The sequence below is a fragment of the Protopterus annectens genome, chromosome 6.part1 (genome assembly GCF_019279795.1).
Source record: "Protopterus annectens isolate FY-2018-M chromosome 6.part1, PAN1.0, whole genome shotgun sequence".
Taxonomy (NCBI): Eukaryota; Metazoa; Chordata; order Ceratodontiformes; family Protopteridae; genus Protopterus; species Protopterus annectens.
Window position 1 is genome coordinate 21,630,835 of NC_056738.1, and position 23,674 is coordinate 21,654,508.

At 39.2% G+C, this 23,674-nt stretch overlaps 1 protein-coding gene across 2 annotated transcripts in view; it reads right to left on the reverse strand.

The window, feature by feature from the left end:
* LOC122805364 (mitogen-activated protein kinase kinase kinase kinase 2-like) overlaps positions 1–23,674 on the reverse strand; it is a 1,562,336-nt gene that overhangs the window by 432,911 nt on the left and 1,105,751 nt on the right. For both annotated transcript variants that reach the window (XM_044075456.1, XM_044075455.1), the window contains 2 exons: positions 19,153–19,237; positions 6,874–6,953 (listed from right to left, as the gene is read on the reverse strand). In XM_044075456.1, the coding sequence (XP_043931391.1) occupies positions 6,874–6,953; positions 19,153–19,237 (165 nt within the window). The remainder of the gene's footprint in view (positions 1–6,873; positions 6,954–19,152; positions 19,238–23,674) is intronic.

A 23,674-nucleotide genomic window follows, 5' to 3' on the forward strand; every position in this document is an offset into this window, starting at 1 on the left:
GTATCGTCTTGAAAGACAAGTAATTACTAGAATTGAGATGTGGAAGTGTTTTACTGCTTTATGACTTCCAACAGCTGCACAGATCTGAGCAGAAGCCTTTGTCTATGTATTTTTACAGGGAGATGCTAGATGCTACAATGGTGGTTTAGCTTGGGAACTGAAGTGAGGTGACAAAATTTGATGTCATACTGCAAGTATCCCAGCAGCAATATTTGAAATATTAATTTAAGAACTCTCTGAGAGAAAAAGTGTGGGCATTTGGTATCTGGTCTTTGATCTGGAAACATTCACTCACCATTTCTGCCTGCATGTTGTTCTGTTAGTAAGTTTTTAGGGCAAGTAACTCTTTTAGAACCAGATAGAAATATAGTGAAGTATAGCTTAGACATTTTCTTTATTTATTTGAGACTGTCCACCAATGTTGTTTTAAATACTTCCTGTGATTTTGAACTCTGATGTAACTGATTACTTACTGAGAGTGTTGGAGGACTTGGCTTGGAGCCCTGGCTAAGGATTCAACTCTATAGCTGTACTAGTGGGGAGTCTTACTAGTGATCTGTAAAAAGAGGGAGAAAACCAGCTCCAGACGGACTGTGGTCTCTGTGGGCTTTTAAGTGAAACTGCACTTTACTGTGTGTGTGTACTTGTCATCCTTCCAGTGTGTATGTTCCCTGCTGTAGCCAGTGGTGAAGATTGAAGCTTCTTGATTACTGGGTCAGTGCTGGGGGGGGGGGTCTCTCACACCCACACACACTCACGCAAAGGGAAAGGAGGAGAGAGAAAAAGAGAGCAAGGAAGGAGGTGAACTACCACTGTGGGAACAAGGAGGGAACCTGGGAAAAACTAATGGACCAACTAACGGCCAACAGAGGGGAGGAAACTAGCTACTACAAGGCAAAAGGTAGAAAAGGGAGAGAAAAAAAAACAAAATACAAAAAGAAAATACTTCTTTTCCAATGAAGCTAGAGACTCAGAGCATGTCCACTCACAAATCTCAGCAAATGAGATCCGAGGATTATGGGTAGCACAGGATCTTGGGAGGGGAGGAGCTTGAGCTCAGGAGCGGTTGCTTGCACTGCCAGCTCATGTCCAACATAGGATCCAAGACCCATTTGTGATCAATAATGAGATGGATAGCATCAGATCTGTTTGCCAGAAAACCTAACTTTACAGTTATGTTTGGTGACGGGAAAGAACTCTTTGAGCCTAACAGGCATAGTCTGTCTAATCTTCCGACCACCATAATACTGTCCCTTTTTGAAAGGTTGAGTGAAAGACATTTGTCAAGGATTGGTAAACAAAAATAAAAATACATTTTTTAGCCATTCAAAAAATGAACATGATTTATTATACAAACATGATTTACTATATAAACTTTCAAGAGACAATAATATAAGGATTATGAAACCTGAAAAGGAGCTGGGTTCTATTAGTGAAGTCTGTAGACAACAATTTCAAAATATCTGAATTACTGAATGATGACAAATCTGATGAAGTGATATCAAAGAATGAAATTATAATCACTTACTGTAAAACTGATATATATTTAAATGAGGTGCAATTTTATAATTTAATTTCTGATACGTTACTTGCTTTTTAATAGTAAAAAGTCCTGTTTACCCTTATATATCTGGGAGCCACAAAATTCACAAAAACAGTGTTAACCTGCATTTAGGCCTATAATTTAAGCAACGGGAATCAAGTCTGAACCACTGGCAGTGTTAGCAGATTTTAAGTTGAAGGGCATTTTTGACAAATTTCCAACAATTGTAATGAACTCTTAGCACTACCCTGAAATTTGACACAATGCTGAGTTTAAACAGAAGGACATGTTTGTTACTGGAGGCATTGACCTGATTCAGAGATATTTTGTTATAAGCAAAATTAATTTCAACAAATGATATGGAAATAGTTTGTGATTTCATGGAAATTGTGTAGGATGACAATTTTTAGCTTCAAATGTAAATTTTATATACACTGTTCAGGGCTGGTGATGGGGGCAGTGGCTACCCCAATTTTTTTTCAGTTTGGTTTTGAATAAATAGGAAAAAGATATGTTTTTCAGTTCCCAATATTTTTAAGTATGTCCAGTTATATCTACAGTTTTTGGACAATATTTTTATTTGTGATCTGGGGACTTTGTAAATCAACAAATTCCTGTAATTTCACAAAGTATCACAACTTTTTTGAAATTTTCATACATTTGGTCCTGGGATTAAATACTTTTTTAGAAATTAAATTATTTGAAAATTGTGAGCTGGTGTGGTTTGAATCTGATCTTTACAGAAAGGAAACATTTAGTAACTCTAACATACACTATTACAGTGATCATTTTTTCCAGATGAAATGCAATATTTTTAATGGACAGCACATACAATTTTCCAGAATGAACTCTGAAAATGAAACTTTCAAGAAGGAACCTTCAAACAATGGACCTGTCTCAGTTTGGATGCCTCAAGGGCAGACCATGCTTACTCAATGTGGTGGAGTTTTCTTTAAAGAACATCAAAGCAATGGATGTAGGCAAAAGTACACACCACATACCTGAACATGGCCAAAGATTTAGGCACAATTCTCCACACAGGCACAGTAGAAAAGCTAAATAAACTGGGAATAAACCCTTATGTCACCCGCTGGCTTGCCAATTGTCTCACAGATAATCAAATTATGGAAAGTTACCTCAGCAGAGAGATTACCTCAGCAGAGAGACCAATCACTAGTGGAGCCCCCCCCCCCATGGTTCTGTACTGGGACCTCTCCTGTTTGGCATCTACTTTTCTGAAGTAAAAGCCAATACCAAAGGGCTCTGGCTGACTAAGTTTGCAGACGAATACAAGCTAGGAGCAGTCATTGAATATCATATGACTTAGCCATCCTGCAGGAAGATTTGTCTCAAATAAATAACTTGTGTCAAAATTATGGTCTGTAACTGTCACAAAATGCATTTGTGTATCCTCATCTACCCCATGGGAACTACTACACTGACGATACACCCCCTCAGAGTTGACCCAGTTGCTCAGGATTTGGGAACTTACTTGGATAGTGACCTAATTCTTGACCAATACGTGTCTATTGTTGTAAGAAAGTCCTTCTATACTGCACAGCTTACAAACAAAGGGACTATGTCAAGATCTAAGGATGTAATTGCCCCCCTTTACTCAGCCCTCATTATGCCAGTCATTGAATATAATTTTCTCTTTGGCGTGTACCTGTCCAGACACATGCAACAACTGGAATGTCCACAGAGGTACCTTGCTAAAAGGATGCAAGGCCTAAACAACATGTTCTACAAGGCCAGACTCAAAGCCCTGCCATTATACTCAGCAACCTACAGACTGCTAAGAGGGGACCTCTGTCTGGCATACAGGGTATCCTCTGACCCATGACTGATGGATTTACTACACGTCAGAAAGTCAAATGCATCAGAAATACTTGGACCAGGGATCTAAATCCCTTCTGCAACATCAACATGGGGTGGCGAAAGCCACAAAAACTCTGGGCTAGGCTTATAAATGCCCTTGGGCAGATAGCCTAGTATGAACCTATGAACCTAACAGAACAGTTTTAACACATAAGCATAGTTCTTAGATTATACCACTGCTGTAGAACAGATTTCCCATCCATCCACATAAAAAAAAGTTCAATCCTGTCCAATTTCAAGTGCAACTTAGATCTATGGATAGAAAACATAAAGGACTTCCCCTTGTACTACGGATGGAAGCAGGCAGTTCCTAAAAGCTTTATCCAATGCATGGGTCCCCTCAAATTATCTATATGATATGATCCCAGTTATTCTCATTAGAGGTAATAAATAACCATCGACCATGGGGTGGGTAAGGGTAATCTATTAGCAAACAGGATATCTTATTTTGAGCACAAACCAGGAAACTGGCTAGGCTTAAAGTGGCCTGCAAAAGCAGCTAGCCAAATACTTACCTATGAACCTAAATAATATTTCTATGAGAAATGTTCCTGGAAAGACAATCTCCATCGACTATGGTGGAAGAGATAATAGATTAAATTACGGATAGTAAGAGTGATAGGTTTGCCCCTGTATTAAGAAAACCTTTGGTCCCTGCGATAAAGGTGGGACAAGAAGAAATTATAACAAAGCCATGTGTTTAACATCTTCTGTAGATAATATGAATATTCAAAAGATTATTAAACAGCATTGTCAGGTCTTCTCTTGTTCCAATAAATGGACAAAGAAACTATGTGACAGACCACATTTCATTTATAAGGGAGGTAACATTCTGCCTTCCATTCACGTCCCTGGTATGTATTCTTGTAGCACATGTAAACAGTGCAGACTTATTTATTTATAGTAGGGAATTTATCAAGCTAAGGGAGAAAGTACATACTTGTAGGGGGCATTTTGATTGCAGTATGGCTCAGGTTGTATACATTCCCATGTTATTATTCTGATCTGCTTTATTATGTTATACATAAAAGTGAGGTGAAGAACGCCTTGGCTAAATGCATTATTACATTAAATAATCTCAACAAGTCTATATTACTTACTTTTGGGGAAAGTGTGTGAAAATGATAGGGGTGGGGAGTGGAATAATCATTTGTTCTCAGGGAGTTATAATAACAGATTTATTACAAGTCGGATAAGATGCCTGAATTTCATGAAGTTATTTAGATTTATTGAGTTTTAAAAAGGAAATATAATTGCAACAATTCACTCTATTAAATTGCTACTCCAGTGGTATAGATGGCTAAAGCCCTGATTAAGACCCAGGTGACCTGGGTTCAATTAGCTCAGTTGACTCTTGGAATGACAAAGGAGGATGACTGCTTCTACCTTGAGGAGAGGATGGTGACACAAGCATCTTCTGCATCACATGGTAATGGCTAGGAACATCGTTGGGAGGAGGCATGGTCCAAACAGGAGGTGGGGCTGGAACTGAATAAGCAGCCATGGAGGCAGGGTGATATGCCGCAATGTCCCCACTGCACACCCACCCATCAGACATAACCATGTTGCCAGGTGGGAGAGGGGAATGGGTAGGTCATACTACTACTGCTGAGGAGGTGGGTAAGCAGATTATTTGGTTGACCTGGTGTGGATGAGGAGCACTAATCTGCTAGACCAATAACATGATAGAAAGATGACCAAAAAGTTGATGCAGGAAATAAGCCAAAGGAATCATGTGAGTGCTTCTGAATGACTTATGAGGAGGTAGTTACTGTTTATATATTATTCTGATGAAGTATTTGTATTTGAACTGGCAAAAGCACTCAACCTCAATAAATTTTATGTGAAACAGAGGCATGTTTTATTTCACAAGTAGAAATGTGTGTGTGTGTGTATGTTTGTACTTATTTATATATATATATATATATACATATACAGAACAAACACAAATAAGTTCTGTGGTATTAACTGCCCTTTTCATATTTCATCACTGATCATGTTTTGAGCAACATATAATTGCTCTGTGCTAGTGTTCTTTAATATTTCACATTTTCTAGTATGTTTTCAAAAACACTTTGTGGATGGAATGTTTCTATCTTTTTAGCTTAGATGAAAGCATGAAGACAATTGTGATCTTAAGTTATTTAACGTAGTTAATTTGCACTCTAGATGTTGCCACAACACTGGCGAAACAGAGGTCTGGTCTGTCCACATTCTTCTGGTGTATTCAGGACAATAAATTTACTTGAACTGAATTATGAATGCTGGAGTCTTTTGTTTTTCCTTTCTATCTGTCTACACACACACACACACACACACACACACACACACACACACACACACACACACACACACATATAGAATATGCAGGACACACAATCCCTAATAAGTGCACTCTGAGATTAAAGACAAAAGGAAAGCATAAGGTAAGGAAAGGCAACATAGCCTACTCAGTTTATTCAGTAACCTGAATTTTAGATGAGATATTCAATTTATACGTATCAGCTCCCTAACACTTTGCATCTTCCTACCAATTTCTTATCAGAATTGTGTGACACTGTCAGCATTATCTTGCAAAGTGTCACACTTGACAGAATGCTGATAATCCCAGCCCTCATTTTTAAAACCATTTCCTCCTCAAGAAGGCTATTAAAGGTGTTCATCATCATATCAAAAGTATCTCCTTACCACGTAGTGTGTGCACACTTTTTTCTTTCTGGTGGCACAGTCATAAAATGTTTTCCTTTCCTATACTTAGTCAGCTCTTTTGCTCCTTTGATGGGGGGGGGGGGGTGACAGCAAGGCCCATTCATTTCTCAGCTCCTGCAGTGTCTTGCCAAGACAACAGTCTTATTAGCCCATTCACACCTCCAAACGCTACAGTCAGATGAGAAGCAGGTCTATCTGCCTAATGAGCATGTTTCACTCGTGTAACACCCTATCCCTCACAGGGTGGTACCTCATGTATCCACTGCTGCTCTAGGGAGGTCTCATGCATGCTTTCACACATATCTGAATACCTCCTGGCTTACAGTATGGAGTCATTGCTAAAACTTGGTCCTGCAACACCTTAACAATCTTGTGAAGGTCAGCAGTTGAAGCAGTGAGGTGGGCTATATTACATACTTCCACCCAGAACAGATGAGCCAGTGTTTACCGCACGCACTCATTTTCCTGGTACTGGTCCTTCCTGCAACAGTGGCAATAATCAAACAAACGTATGGTGGATCACAGTTTGACCATCATCCATCTATGGCACAGAGCTAAGGCATAATTGAAAACTATTGACATCTACTCTCATCCTATGAAACATGAAATGTAAATGACTTTGACAGAAGACAACCATTAGATAAGCCAAAAGATGCAAAAGTGATTGGGGAGAGTAGCAGTGTACACATGCATGCAGTCTAAATCAGAACAAAAGCACTTCTCATTTTCTTGTAAAAGTTCACCTTTTCTATGGTATCTTCATGCAGTTCATTTAAGTTTAGTATGTAGATGCCTTCTTCAGCTCCAAGGATTATATACTGATCTGAAAATGTGAAAATAGCAAAATGAACAACACGGATTACAATTAAAACCTTAGGTATTCATATCTGCTTCACTTTAGATAGACACCTAACTCAATTTTGTAGTACTACCTAAGCACAACAAACAACTGTAAACTTCTATACAATAAAATATTTTCTGAAATACCTTTGTTCATTAATTAGGAAAGTTCCACTGAGCTGAAGCCCACTTACAAGACAGAACAAAGGAGAAAAACTCCAAGACTTATTAGAACCCACACAGAGTTAAAAAAAAAACTTCAGCAAAACTTCCTATGTATTTCAATAAGAAATGCATTACAACACTGCATAGCAATAAACAGTATTATGAAGAAATAGAAGTGATAAATAGTACCATTTCTAACAACGCTAAAAAATGACATGGGATAATGAAATAAATGAAGTCCACAGGAAGGCAATATTGAGATTTTTTTTCACAAAAGTGGTAGTCTAGCTGCGTTACACACTTTTTGTGGAGATGTGTTTGTGTGTGTGTGTGTGTGTGTGTGTGTGTGTGTGTGTGTGTGTGTGTGTGTGTGTGTGTGTGTGTGTGTGCGCGCGCGCATCTATACATATATAGTTTCAAACTTCAATCATCATATGGCTGAGGACCAGATGATCAAAGTTTTAAAACTTAAAATGTTCTGAATGGAGACCCGTACACAGTCATCATCATCTTCTTTCGGCTGCTCCCGTTAGGGGTTGCCACAGCGGATCATCTGTTTCCATTTCTTCCTGTCCTCTGCATCTTGCTCTGTCACACCAACCACCTGCATGTCCTCTTTCACCACAACCATAAACCTTATCTTAGGCCTTCCTCTTTTCCTGTTTCCTGGTAGCTTCATCTTTAGCATCTTTTTCTCAATATACTCAGCATCCCTCCTCAGCACATGTCCAAACCAACATAATCTTGCCTCTCTGGCTTTGTCTCCAAACCTTCCAACCTAGGCTGACCCTTTAATATACTTATTCCTAATCCTGTCCACCCTCGTCACACCCAGTGCAACATCTTTAACTCTGCCACATCCAGCTCTAAGTCCTGCCTTTTTGTCAATGCCACTGTCTCCAACCCATATAACATAGCTGGTCTCACTACCCTCTTGTAGACCTTCCCTTTCACTCTTACTGGTACTCGTCTGTCACAAATCACTCCTGACACTCTTCTCCACCCACTCCATCCTGCCTGTACTCTCTTCTTCACCTCTCTTCCACACTCACCATTACTCTGAACTATTGATCCCAAGTATTTAAACTCATCCACCTTCACCACCTCTACTCCTTGCATCCTCACCATTCCTCTTCCCATACACAGTGGAATAGGAAATTTACAGTTTTCCTTGCTGTAGAGCAATCTCTGAGTTGGTATATTTAAGTAGCAGAGGGTGTGGGGGGTGCTTGGCCCTCCTGCAAAAATGTAAAAGAAAACTTTTTTTTTTAATTTGATGTTCGAAGTTGTGAAACTTTGATCATCTGAAGTAGCCCCATATATATATATATATATATATATATATATATATATATATATATATATATATATATATATATATGAAATATATACACACACACATATATGTATGTGTATATACACACACATATATATATATATATATATATATATATATATATACACACACACACACACAGACACACACACACACAAAATCTATATATAGGTCACATTTGCAAAGATGCATTTTAAAGTTCTTGATTTTTTTTTTTTTTTTTTTTTTTTAAGTTTCAGGTCATTTATTTGATACATCTTAGAACTCTAGTGTGGTTGGCGTTGCAGTTTTTTTCTGTTCTGGTTACCATATTTTTATGTATTTTACATACTAAGACTAGGAATTAAAGCAAGTAGTGCCCAATTAGCATAAACAACACCATATACTCCACACAGTGTACCACATTACAAAGTCTTTATTCCTTTACAATAGTTTAGCACTTTCATCCCTTGTATAACATTCTGGGACTTCTTCAGAACTGTTCTGAACCATCCTTCCCTGAAAATGCCCACCCCCCGCCTCAACAGGGAGATGTCTACGGTCACCGTAGCCTGGGTCTGGGGAAGACAAAAGGGTCTCCTTAGCAGAAGTTCTTTGGACAGGAGCCACCATGCTAAGTGACGACAGTAGACCTCAGAGACCCTGACTGCCATGGACTTAGGATGAAGATGAGCAGACCACTGCACCATAATGGTCCACTGAAGAACTCGCATGTGATACCTGATGAGGGGAACCAACTGAATTGCCGCCACCATGGATCTGAGGGCTTGCAGGATCAAATGGGCAGAAACACTATGCTGATCCAGGAGAAGGTGGGCTTGTTCCTGAATTGCTTACACCATGTGCGGGGAACAAGCTGCAGTCTCCGAGATTGTGTCCAGAAGAACCACTATGAATTCAAATTTCTGGCACGGAGCAAGATGAGATTTGGGAAGGTTGACTGTGATGCCCAGGTCTCAAAACAGGCTGGGAGTATAATCTGTGGCTCGAGTGATACCTTGCGGGAGCTGTGAGGAGTGAATCATCCAGGCACAGAAAGATCTGAAACCCCTGTAGCCGCAGATGGGCTGCTACCACTGCCATACACGAAAAGCAGGACTTAGAACTGATAGCGACTGGCCCCCAGCCGGAAGTGCAGGTATCTTTTTGAGCATCTGTTGATTTTTATGTGATAGCATGCATCCTTGAGATCCACCAAGCACATCCAATCGTCCTTTGTGCAGAAGCAGAAGAATGGACTGAACAGTGACCATCTGGAACTTCGACTTCTTGATCAAGGTAGGCTGTATGAACCACCCTGCCTTCATCCACAGCTCTGCTGACTGACTCAAAGAAGTCAACCAAGTTGAGCAGACATGATCTACCCTTCACAAAACCAAACTGTGTGGGGGATCCAGAGTTTGGAGATTTTCTATATCCTTGTTTATTAGGTCCATGATGATGTGTTCCATAGCCTTGCATATCAGACTTGTCAGGCTAATGGGGTGATAGTTCCCAGGGTCTGTAGTCGCTCCTCCTTTGTGGAGAGGGATGATTATAGCAGTGCGCCATTTGGTAGGGAAAAAGCCTGAGGTGAGGCTGTGATTGAACAGGCAGACAGATGAGGTGCCAGTTCACTCTGTAGTTCACGTAGATATTGTCAGGTCCCATAGAAGATGTATTCTTGGCCTTGGGCAGTGCTGTTTTAAACTGTGCCGCTGTAATACTGGGTGCCTGGCAATCTACTGGTATTGTGATTAGTCCTTTGGTGGGGGGAGTTGGCACTGAATCTGTTGGCCAGTATATTGGCAATATCTGTTGGCTCGGTATAGGAGGTACCATTGTGCAGTAGCTCAGAGCAAATCTGGGTATTGCCATGAAGGTTCTTTACATAACTATAGAAGGCCTTGTGGTTATCTTTACTATCTGCTGCAATTCTGTTTTCATAGCTAGCTTTAGAGGATTTGATGAGGGTCTCAGCTTTTTGTTGAGGTTGATAAGGGAGTTTTTCCAGTCTTGGGACTTCACCTTATTCTGCATCAGTTTCCTCCTTCTGTTGTAGAGTTTGTTTATGGCAGGGGATCACCAGATTGGCTTGCTTTTTTTGGAGGAGAGCGTCTTGGTTCTATTGGGTATGGTGAGATCCATGCATTTGTTTAAGTGTTCGTACAGTGGATTGGTGTTATGATTTGGTGGTCATGTAACTATTCTCCATTTGCATGGGTGTCATGAAGTTAGCCACCTCTGTTCTTAGGAGCCCAAAGTTAGCTTTGGAGAAGTTTTTCATGGTGGTTACCTTTGCGGGGGGTGGGAGCGATGTGGATTTCCAAGGTGATTAGTCTGTGGTCGGATCTAACCAGGGAGGAGTTGACTACTGGTGTAGTGCAATGGTTGCCCATGTTAGTAATGACCAGGTCAAGGATGTTACTACCTCTAGTGAAGAATGAGCTGGTCCAGGGCATTGGAATTAATGAATTCCGGGAAACTTTGGGCAAGTGTATTGGTACACGAGTAGTTTTCCCAGTTAATGGAGGGGTAGTTGAAGTATCCCAGTATGAGAGTGTTAGTTTGGACCCTAATATTCTCCAGGGTGCTTAGAAATGTGGAGTGAGAGTCTTGGGACATGGTTAGGGACTTGTAGCAGGCTATGACCTGAATCACTGTCTTCCCCAATGTTAGCTGTATCTGAAGTATCTCTGATGGATTATGTTGGGCTACCAGTCTGGAGGTGTGCACATCCTTTATGAATATGGAAACACCACCGCCTTTGGAGCTTCGGTCCAAGTTCTAGGGCCGAAAGGTGTGGAATGAGTTATAGCCTGGTAGTGTAGGGGTGCTTTCTGCTGCCTTGAACCAGGTCTCTGTACAGCACAAATGTTGATGTTCTCCATTTTAAGGAGTGCTTCGAGCGAGTGCATTTTGAGACTTGTCATAGACCAAATGATATCGTAAATACACATCTATTATAGCTCTATTTGAAGGCCCTCAGCAGTGGTTAATGGCCTATAAGAATCTTAAGTACTTGAAGCGTAAATTTAGATGGGCGACTGGGGCTGGAAAAGGCTAAAAGGTAAGGGTTCAGAATGGCATGTCAGGAGTCCCCTAGATGGCAAAAGAAGAAGAATTCCAGGAATCACTGTGCAAACAATTATGATTGGTAAAGGTATGAATTAATAACTAAGTGCATATGGTAGAAATTTCCTCAGTGATCACATTCTTGTAATGGATCCTAGAAGCAGCCATTCTCCTACTCAAATGGATTCAGAAAGCATTATTTTCAATTGGTGGTCATCTGCCTAGTGACAAAGGATTTACTGTGCTTTCTTGACATATCCACGGCTGTATAATAATCATCTTGCAACCTCAGTTTGTAAATTATAAGCTTCAGTATACGCATGCATATGGATGTAAAGTCATTATAACATGAGCAAATAAAATGTACAAAAAATTGTTTTGGTAGGATCCAAGCCCCTGTACCCCTTTGTGGGAGGCCTTTGTCCTCAATCTCCCCTTCACTTTATTATTCTCACAGTGATGTCACTACCTCAGAGAAAGGGCAATCACTGAAAGGCAGCAAAAACATCTTACTCTTTCACTAAGAGGATGTAAGAATGGATCACACTGTAAACACTTACCGCTACAATCATTCTTGTATTGTGAACTGGGCAGTTGTGACATGAACCGCTGCTAAAAGAAGATATTATTCCTGAGCAACTATACTATGAGCTTGGGTGGTCTAAGTAAGTGCTTACAAACTGTGGCAAAATACATTTCACTTAGCAATTCAATTTGAGAGGTTGTTTGCTTAGCCAAAGCTTAGCTGGAGCAAAGAAGGCAACTCTGTTGTCTTTTTGCACTTATGTACCCTCCTCAGGTACAATCAAAGCTGAGAGTGTACATCAAGGAAATAAACAATATTTTCTCAAGTAGATTCTGCCCTTCAGAAGAAAACAGGGAAATAAACAAACTTAAGGACTGTGCTAAGGCCACTTTCAGGAGGAAATGTGCTTCAGTGTTTGCAGATACCCAGTCCTTTCTGAGAAAATGAACTTCCCCAAGCGTTATTAAAATTCTTTAGGTTATTGGTCTAGGGTAGCTACCACTGAACACCTAAAACCTCCTGCTTCTATCAAACAACTGCATCTCCCCTTTTTCCAGTCATTCCTCACCTTCTTCCTCCCTCCTCTTTGTTGCACTATTCTCAAACTTCTGTCATGTAGTATTTTATCTACCCCTGCTCTAAGATATTCTCTTTTCTCTCTTTCTTTGGTTGTCACTCGGTTTTACAACTGGTCTCCTTTCCCAAAATGATGCCCACATCATGCCTTTTCCCCACTAAAACTATCTTCTCATCTTTGCTTCAGTCTGATTTATAGCTCTCTTTTCCAACATGCATCTTAATCTCAGTTTCATCCTCCTCTTACTCCTATCTTACAATCTTTTCTTCCTTACATTGTATCACTTTTTCCCTCCTTTGTACTTTCCTAAGTAGTTTTTCTTGGTCCCCCACCATTATACGCTACTTTCACCTCTCTCTTCCAGATTACTTCATCGACTGTCTGCTCACAGCTACCTTCAACATAGCCCACCATATGATTATCAACTTCCTTTTCTCTTCTTGTTTCTGTTCTCTTCTGTTACCTGTCCAACTACTGACTTGGACTTTCCTCACCTTTTCTCATCCACTTACTTATCTTTCTTTAGCCTACTTTGCTACACCTAATACTTAACCTCTACATGATCCAATACATCTCTGTCAGTTGTTTCTACCCCCTCTGCTTTTCATATCTTTTTTACATAGGAAAAAGCCACCTAACATACTCATGCCTTCACAGTAAATACGGATTCCCATTAATATGAAAACCTTTTCCGCCAGACCTTCAGCCACTCCCTCTTTCTAATTTCAACCAGAACTGTAGCCAGTGTGGGGCTAAGGAGGTAGTCATTTTGGTCACAAGGTGTGAGGGGGAACAACTGGGAAATGCAAACCAGTATTTCCACACCAGTAGTTCTGAATGCTGGCACGGAAACGAAATACATCTTTTGCTCTCAGGATCGAAGCACTTGCTTCAGAGCTTAATGCATGCTATAAGATGTAGCAGGCTATATGCTACAAATGTAAGTAATGAAACAGATGGCTTGTTACAGTTTTTAAATGTTGAAGACTTTTTTTCTCATTAATAGGAACACAGACTCAAAGGACCTGGAACTCTGAGGAGACAGGTGAGGAGCGACAGATCAGCATGGAATATTATTTATGGGTGGGAACTGGAAGCTGCTTTGCAACAGTGAGGAGGTATCGGGGGACAAGAAGGAAAAGCATAGTAAAACACTGTAGATTTCTGAAGAAGTATATGAGAACATTTGATATGATAAATGTCAGTTTAGAAGTAAGAACTCAGACAGAATTTAATTACTACTCCTGAAGGTACAGTAACTTGGCTAGATTGGTGAGAAAATATACTTCATAGGAGCAGTTGTATTTAATTGATGGATTTAAGATGCATCCATCAAATCATACACCAATAAAAACCAAGACAAAGATGCAAGATAATGATACAAAACTGATACACTAGTTATTTGCTACTTATATGGTAAAAAAGAGGAATTATTTGGGAAGACAGAAATGACTTCAGAAGGGATAGCTAGTGGGTGGGATAAAACGAAAACTATATTTAAAAGCACAGCGGAAACGAGAGAGAAAGATATGGTAAAGAAGCAATACAAATTATTTAGAAGGGTTGACAGAGTTTTAAAGCACTGCACAACAGGAAACTCACAGACCAATAAGAGGAGCAACTGCAGAGAGCTAAAGGAAAAATAGAGGAGTATTTTGATAATATGCACGAGTTTAGAAATGCTGCTGTTATAAGAGCTTAAAGTACTGGCTGGGGTTGGATCTGTATCAGGTAGCTGCTACAATCCACACATATAACACCAAAGTGCTTCAATTCTAAAGTCATGGGAGTGGACTGCCTCAAAAAAATCTTTTTCTTTGTTTTTGAACTGTAGCACACTGCAAAAGACATAGAAGAGTGCTAAGTGAAAGACCAGCTCTGGGAGAGTTTTAAACTGAGTCTAGAACAGAAACTGCTGTTTTAAAAGAAAGGATAATTAGTACAACATATACAATACTGCATGATAAACATAGGAAGTAATCAGTGGAGGTTAGAACAAATTGGGAAAAGACAATGGAAAGGCAATTTACAAATGATCAACGGGAAGACATTTGTAAGGCTTCCAAGCATGCAACAAACTCCAGAAGATTTACAACTTTAGCATGTATTTGCATAGATATTTTTACACCCCAAGGAAGGACTTCAGAGGATTTCCTTCTGGTAGACAGCAAATGCTGGAAGTGTGATGGGGAAGAGAGAGCTAACTGGGAACATGTTTTTTTGGGACTGCAACAAGTTGGGAGACTTTGGAAATACCCAACAGATTACTTTGACAGAAATGTTGGGGGATCAAATGGTTGTCACAAAGGAAATAATTAGTTTGAGTTGAGATACAAGATCTGAATTGCCTAGACACAGTAAGAGCTTCTATGCTTAATGTTACTGTCTGCAAAAAGTTACTAGAAAATGGGAATCAAAAGCTTTAACTACGTAAAGGAAGTTTTGGAGATTGTAAACGATGCAAAAATAACTGGAAGTAGGATCTTTAGACAATGGAATGAACAAATTGCATAGAAATAAATGAATTTTGGACGATCAAAATAGCAGAATAATGCTCTGGAGGTGATTGCAGAAGTATGATTTGTTCCAGACTGCTTATCTCTGAAGCATAAAAATGGACTTGTTTCTACATGTTTCACAGGAAGAAACACTGACAGTTTATATTTGTCGAGTTTTGGGACAGAGAGTAAGAAAATACTGGCGTGATGAAAAAACAGTGTGAAATTAGGAGTAATCAGCCATTTATTCATTTTTCTTCATGGACTGCAGGGTCCCCCGTACCACCTATATGCTGCTCAACTGAAGAATCAAGTGAAAGAATGCAAACTTGGTCAAAACACATAGAACTGGGCGTGATATAAGAAGAAAGCAGGCAAGGAACAAACTTTTAATTGAAGCATTTTTAACTTTAATTAAATAATACGCATGTACAAATCAAACAAAATTGCAAACCCACAATTAATAATTTACCTGGGTTGAAGGCCATATTAAGAGGAAATCCTAGAAGACTGTCTGGTTAAGTGACTTGCTCAGGGTGATTCACCCAGGCAAATGGAGGTGGAGGGAACAAGTTTGGATAATACTTAAATGACTCTAAGCTGTAATGGTGGTAATACTGACAGCCATGAAAAGCACAGAAAGTGTGGCACAGATAAAAAGTGCACAAGGTGTGTGCATTAGTATTTACAGCCTAGAAACCTGCATGTTATGGAGCAAAAGCTTGAAAACGGGGTGCATGCAGGCACATTAAAAGCTGAATGAGTAAATACAGCACATCTCAGAAGAAGCATGACAAGATGATCAGAAATCTGACAAGTATTACTTTTAATCTAAATGCTGTGGAAGACTTTAATGCAAACTCAAAATTTAAAAGCTGTTAACTTTGAAACAGAGTGAACTGAAACCTTCCTGTTGAAGTTATTTATCTATGGCCATTATGACACTTGGTCAGAAATTGTTAACTTGTGAATATACACATAAAACTACAAGATTCATTTCCATTAGTTGGAACGGAAGCATGAAATATACTGGTTCATTTCTTGGCGGTAACAGTTTTTAAATTCTTTGACTTTTAAGTGCAAGTTCTAGAATAGTGAGAATGTATGAAAATGGGGATATAAATACATTACGTCCAGGACTGCTGTGTCTTATGAGTATTCCATTCTCTGCAAGGCATGGTGATCTCAAAGACAGTATATATAAGTAGCAGGGTGTGTGTGTTTGTGGACGGGGAGGTTGTGCATTGGCTTGCTCCTTGCAAAAAATAACTTTAAAGGAGAACAGAGACTGATGACTGTTCTTTATAATTTCTGCCTTTTTTTTTTGTAATTCAGGGACTCACAATTATGGCTCACAGAACCCATTTGACTTTCAACAAAAAATCAGGAATAAGATGTGGCCTGGGAATGGAGACACAAAATATTTTTGAGATACTTAAACAGTTAGCAACATAAACACCCACAAAGAATAAACGTATATGAATAAGTCAGCTAAGTTGCATGTAGATTCCAGCCAAATGGAAATGGGACCAATTCTGGAAGGAGACAAACAGGCTTCATATGGATCAAGAGCATTTGCACATGCCCAGACAAGGTATGCAAACTAAGACAAATAATATGCCAGCTAAACTACATGGTTATCAGGAGTTCCATAAGTATATATATATATATATATATATATATATATATATATATATATATATATTTATCCTGACAGCATACACTAAAAGTGGCATGATAAATAAATAAACATTTCTGGCACAGAGTGTAGACTCTCATCACTCTGTGAGCATCAGAATGTTTATTACCACTGAATGCGCATCATCAACCCCACTCAATAACCATATTTTAGCTACATTCATAGCAAAAAGTAAACATATTACATACTGACACTAAACGGAATCATGTTAATAAAATGCTTATACAATATCTTTAAGACTCATACTCAAATAAATATTGTGCACCAACATCAGGTATGTCACTGCGTTTGCCTGCAGGGTATGTATTTTCATTTGGCAACCTATAGGCACCATCTGTACACTGCAGTATGCCTCTTGTTCAAGGGATGTTTATCAGATCGAACATGCAGCAAATGGAGTTCATGACTGCAGATGACACCACAGTGGGGAGGGTCTGACTGATTGATTGCTTCCATAGGATCATAGGAGGTTACTAGGCTAATGGCCCTGGGGCCCTTACAAGCCTAGCCAAGAGTTCATCCCCAAAAATAAACCTCAGTCAGCACCTGTCACCCCTGTCAATGAGGGACACAGGTGGTACCCCTGGGATGAATTTGTGGTTTCCCATGAACTCAAGGTTGCACTTGAAGAGGGTCAGCAAGGTGATGTGATGTGTTTGATGTGTATGGGAAGTCTATTCCAGACACGGGGCAGCCTCTGGGAGACAAACTTGCCTCTCCAGCAGGTTTTGTTAATGTCACATATTAGGTTCAGGCCTTTTGAGTGGGTAGTGCGTGAGGAGTTAGACTTATGGTTATGGAGCATCTCTAGTATTGGGCAGGGTCTGAGATTGCTTTGTAGGCAAGACACAGATCACCCCTGAGGAATCTGTGTGATACTGAGTAGAGTGATAGTGATTTCTGCCTGTCTGCGCAGGACAGGTGTTGGAGGCCATGGATTCTCTTTGTGAGGTAATTCAGTGGCCTTTTCAGCTGGTGCAAATGTTTGGAGAGGTACATCCCAAATGGGGCATTATACTCAATTATTGATCTAATAAGGGAGGAGTATAGAGAGTTAATAACCTCCTTTTTTCTGGATGCAATCCCCTTACTTATGAGGTGAACCAAGTAATAGGCTTTTCTGACTACTGTCTCTACATGATGGTCAAATGTGAGGTTATCATCAACCTGAGTGCCCAAGTCTTTCACCATATGTTGTATGCTTAGGGGGTTGCCGTTTATGTGGTAATCAGTAGGGGTCATGTTTTTGCTGAATGGTATGAAGACACATTTTTTTGCATTTAGCTTGAGGCCATGACATTGGCACCAGTCATTAGTTGCTGTGAGACCCACTTGTTAACATCGTTTGGGAAGTCAATGACAGCACCCAACTTATAGTCATCGGCAAACTTGGTCAGCCACAGGACTTTTGTCTTTGCCTGAACCACCAAGAAATAGATGCCAAACAGTAGGGGTCCCAGGACAGATCCTTAGGGAACTCCACTAGTGGGGAGCTCCACCATATTACTGTCTGGTGAGGTTGGGCTTGGTGTTGTTTAAGCAGCATGTCTGAGTGCACTATACTGTACAATGGGATGTGCCAATGCATCCCTTTTATAAAATATATTCTTAAATTTGGGATTAGTACAAGTTATGCTGACATAGTTGTTCAGCATAACATACATGAGCAACTGTTTCACTGTTATGTGGTCATCTACCATTGGGCTGTTTTGTTCATACTCATTTGATCACCCGTACATCTCTGTCTCCTGCTCCACAATGTATTCCATTACAGACACATTTGTAGACCCCAAACAACACTGTGAAACACCTATCAGCATACCAACAGCACAGTGGGACTGCTCCAAGTACTCCTTGTGAATGCTCTTACTCCACTATGCATGGATCCACCTATGAATCATACAAGGCTCTGCTATATGTTTTTTTTTTACTATACACCAGCCCTGCATGATTGCAGATGGAGTCCTGAATCCAGGTCTAAATTTCTCCACAAATATGAAAGGCGGTACCAATAAGACAGAAAGCTGATTGCATGAAAAGTTTGTGTCAAGAAAATCAAAACTAAAAATAGTGTTAGAATATGTAATAAAATTCTCATCCACAAAGAATATCAATAGCTTAATAATTAAATGCATGGTGTCGCTGTGGCAATTTTACAGCCATCATGCCTACAAGCTTTCACTAATCATACAGAAGATTATTTTACTTATCCTATTGTCATTAATCCAGAATTGCACAGTGATAAGTGATAAAAAATACTATGGAATAAGCACACAAAAATACTTATGAAGATATGACACATCAAAACTGTTACTATATACACGTACCTCTGGTGTCTGGGTGAATCCAAGTTCCTGCAGAGTTCACTTTCAGTGGACATCCATTAAAAACTTTGGAAAAACATGCACCCATCTATTTGTTAAGATACAAGAAAGCAGTTTACCAATAAAAACAAAAGCATTCAAATTACTCTAGGTTCATAGGTTCTACTTCATCAAATTAACACGCACAATACTGCATCTGTAATAATATCATTGCAAAACTAATAACGGTAAGACTTATACAAAAAATTATTTCCTGACCACCCAAAGCATCTTCATATGCTTACAAAAATACTTTATTCACAAACAGCATTACACAATTTAAAATGAAACATTTTATTTAACCAGCTTGAATAACTAATCACAATTTGCCAAAGAAAAAAACAACACACTGTGTAGCTTTTATTTCAATCCTCTCAAAAATAAATAAATACATGCATAACACCAAATTGTTTAATTCATAGTAAGACACATATTCTACATAGCGATATACATACATTAAATCCTAATATCTTTTACTCTACTACAAGGCTTCTGAATTTTTTCCAAAACAGCTTGCCAATGCCACACATTTCTATTCAGACTTTTGTTTTGTCATCACTATACTCAGACTGTGGGATTATCTAGGTGACCATTATCAGTCATTAACTATATATCCCTCTATAACTGGATATCTCTTTTGCCATTCACAGAATTCTTTTTTTCTTTTTTTGGCATCCCTTGGTCAGTATAACTTTTACTCTCTCAAACCCTCTTCTAGAACAACCAACTTCACCTTCAAGGCCATAGACGCCAATCTGGAAGTCAATGTTAACACAGCAATTATCCACTTTCAAATGGAAGAAGAGAAGATGGAGGTATGTCCAATCCTCCTGTTGTGGGGGGCTGTGCCCCCCACTCCTACTAATTATATATACCAACTCTGAGATTGCAATACAGTGTGGAAAGGGCAGGTTTCCTTATCTCTGTGTTACTGGTAAGTACATACTAGGTCCGTTGCCCTGATGTTGGCCAACTATGATCATTTGTCGAACTTATTTATGATCATTTGGCCTTTCGAGGGAAGGAGCATTTGATGGTTTATGTGAGATGAACGGCCGTTCAATCAGCATTCCATTTGATCACTAAACATAGACCTGTCTACTCTGGATATCCTTTTTTCTCATCCCTAGCCTTTTTTAATTCTGCCCCTCCCTCCCTTATTATTGTATCATCCACAGCAATGTGCTATGAATACCACTTACTCTTGCATTACCCACATCTCTTGATTAAACCTTTCTCTTCTCCCTTTTCACATCCTGTTCTGACTCTGTGCTCTGCCCATCTACTACCTCTCACAGCATTCCTCATCTCAAATATAAATTTCCATTCAATTAATAATTATTTGCTACTGTATACAATCTAATTATACATGAAGTTTTATACTTAAGTAACAAAAGTAACACTGCATATTCCAGAACTTGATATACTAACCTTTACTGCTGCCATTTATCATGCACTATGTATATCCAATAAATAATCTTAGGCACTGTGCAGAGCTTTCCCCCAGGACCTCTGATGAAAATAGGCTATGCTTAGTCAGAATGTCCTAGTAGATAAATATAATTAAATAAGTAACCCTAATCAGAATTTCAGATGTCTTTGGTTTTGTCCACATAATACCGAAATTCACATGCCATTAGTTAATTTTTTTTCCAAAGCACATGAATTTAAACATTTTATATCATGTCCAAAATAAGCATGGTTTAATGTGCAAGTGACCACATAATTCAAATTGGAAAGAGTACCGTCAAGAAAAGAAAAGTTGGCTTTATTTACAGATGATATTATTTTGTACCTGATCTTCTTTCGGCTTTTCCCCGTCAGGGGTCGCCACAGCGGATCACCTGTCCGCTCATGATTGGCAGTGGAGTTTTACGGTGTCAAGTTGCCAGCCTGGCGCTCAACCTTCCACAGAAGGCACGCACACACATGCACACACGCCTAGGGCCAATTTAGTGTGTCCAATCCACCTACAGCATGTCTTTGGGATATGGGAGGAAACAGGAGCACCCAGAGGAAACCCACGCAACCACAGGGAGGACATGCAGACTCCGCACAGAAGGCACCCCAGAATCAAACCAGAGAATCTCTTGCTGTGAGGCGGCATGGAACCAGAAAAAGGACATTACACTGTTGTAGAACATTGTGAGATATTTCTGTTTTATTTGGGGGGGATATAAAATTAATGACGATAAAACAAAGGCTATAGCTATAAACTATGTATCCAAACATGAACTGGTTCAGCAATACCAATATTTTTGGGACTGTGACAAACTGAAGTATTTAAAATTATGGATTAAAAAGGATTCTGTTAAGGCAGATAAAGATATGTGAGAAGAAACTAAACAAAAGATAATACAAAAACTGAGAAAAAGGAAGCTCATGCCTATGGATATGGATATCAAGATACAAGCTGTAAAAATGTTTTAATCCTTTTAGTTTTATACACAGGGCATGTCTAGTTTTATCAAATAAATGAGACTTTCTGGATAGTAATTAATAAAGGTTGAAGAATTTTATCTTGGAGAGCAAGAGTCAATTGGGATAAACTGATCCTCCCAACAGAACAAGGAAGGTTATGATTACCTGATTTGAAGGGATATTTTAGAGATACACAGTTAAGGCCATTATATATAACACAAGCAGAAGTGGGGGTAATTCATGAAATAAGGAAAGAGAGGGATTTTGGACGCACATCCTTAAAAAGAAGAACAACAGTCAACAGAATATTGAGTGGGATAAAATTAAAGTGGAGTTTAAAAGTAGGTTGGAAATAAAAGAAAGGGAGATATGGCTAAACAGTAACAATAAGTATTTAAAGAGATTGACAAATGTTAAGTACTGCAAAATAGGGGGGAATCTCTCAGAACAAGAAAAGGAGCAACTGCAGAATGCTAAACAGAAAATAAGGGATTACCTCGATAATATGCATGAGTTTAGAAAGATTGCTGTTAAGCAACTGTTTTTTTGATAATTCTGGAAGCACAACAACTGAGGTAACAAAAAGTGGAAAGGGCCATCACCAAGCTTGGGGAGCCTATAACAAGGATGATAACAAGTGGCCCTGTAGAAGTATTAGAAATATTCCAGAAATATTATGAAAATTTGCATAAAGCAGAGAAATATGGAAATCCAGAAAAGGTACAAATGGAAATGTTTATGGAAGAATTAAATATGCCAATGTTAGAGGTAGAAAAGGCTCAATTACTAACAGTTAAGATAGGAAGGGATTAGATAAAAATGGCTATGTATAACCAATCTACAGGAAAGTCCCCAGGAATAGATGGTGTTCCTGTGGAAGTCTTGAAGTTAGAAGGGAAAAAATCTGGAAGGTTTTGTTTAACAGTATTTTAAGAGGAGAAGAAGCACCAACATCCTGGAAGAAAGCAGTGGTAGCTGTAATACCTACGGAGGATAAAGATCCATCAGATCCAGCTTCATACAGGCCCATTTCAATACTAAACCATGACTATAAAGTGTTTATGTCTATAATGGCTAAAAGAATGGCAAAAGTGATAGATATGGATCAGTGTGGCTTTGTGGAAGGGAGGCAAACATTTGACAATAGTAACATAAACATTGATGATCCAGAGGGAAGCAGAATATAAGAAATTATCACTGTTATTGGTGGGTGTTGATGCAGAGAAAGCATTTGACAGAGTAGTCTGGAACTTCATGAGCAGGGCAATGGAAGCATTTGCTTTCCTGATACAATTATAATGTTGATTAGAAGAATACATGAGGGATCAGAGGTGTGAATTAAAGTGGGTGGGGTCCTCTCCAATAATTTCTGCTTGAGTAGAGGAACCAGGCAGGGTTATCCACTTTCCCCTTTTTGATTGCATTATATTTATAAGTATTGGCAAAGAAAATAAGGGACTCAGATATTCAATGATATAATTGGTATGGCAGTCAGGAAAGGTTGGCTCTATTTGCAGATGATATTACTTTATACAAGACAAAACCAGAAAGGGACATTACAGTTTTGTGGAACATTTTAAGTTTCAAATCTTCTTTGGATACAAAATTAATGAAGGTAAAACAAAGGCAAAAGCGGTAAATTATGTACCCACACATGAATTGGTACAACAATATCCATATTTATGGGGACATGGTAAATGAAGTATTTAGGAGTATGGATTAGAAATGACTCTGTGGTGGAAGCTAAGGATATGTGGGAAGAGTCTAAACAAAAGATAATACAAAAATTGAGAAACTGGACGGTTTGTTATATGGATATGGATACTAAGATACAAGTCATTAAAATGTTTTAGTCCCTTTAGTCTTATACACAGGTCAGATACTGCGGTGGTGGTGCTGCGGTAGCGTTGTCGCCTCACAGTTAGACATTGCCCGTTCGATTCTCAGTTAAAGCGTCTACTGTGTGACGTGAATGGGCGTTCCTTCGTTGAAGGTTGTGCGTTAGGCCCGGCAAGCCAGCATGTAAAACTCTACTGCCAATCATTAGCGGACCGGAGTTCCGCTG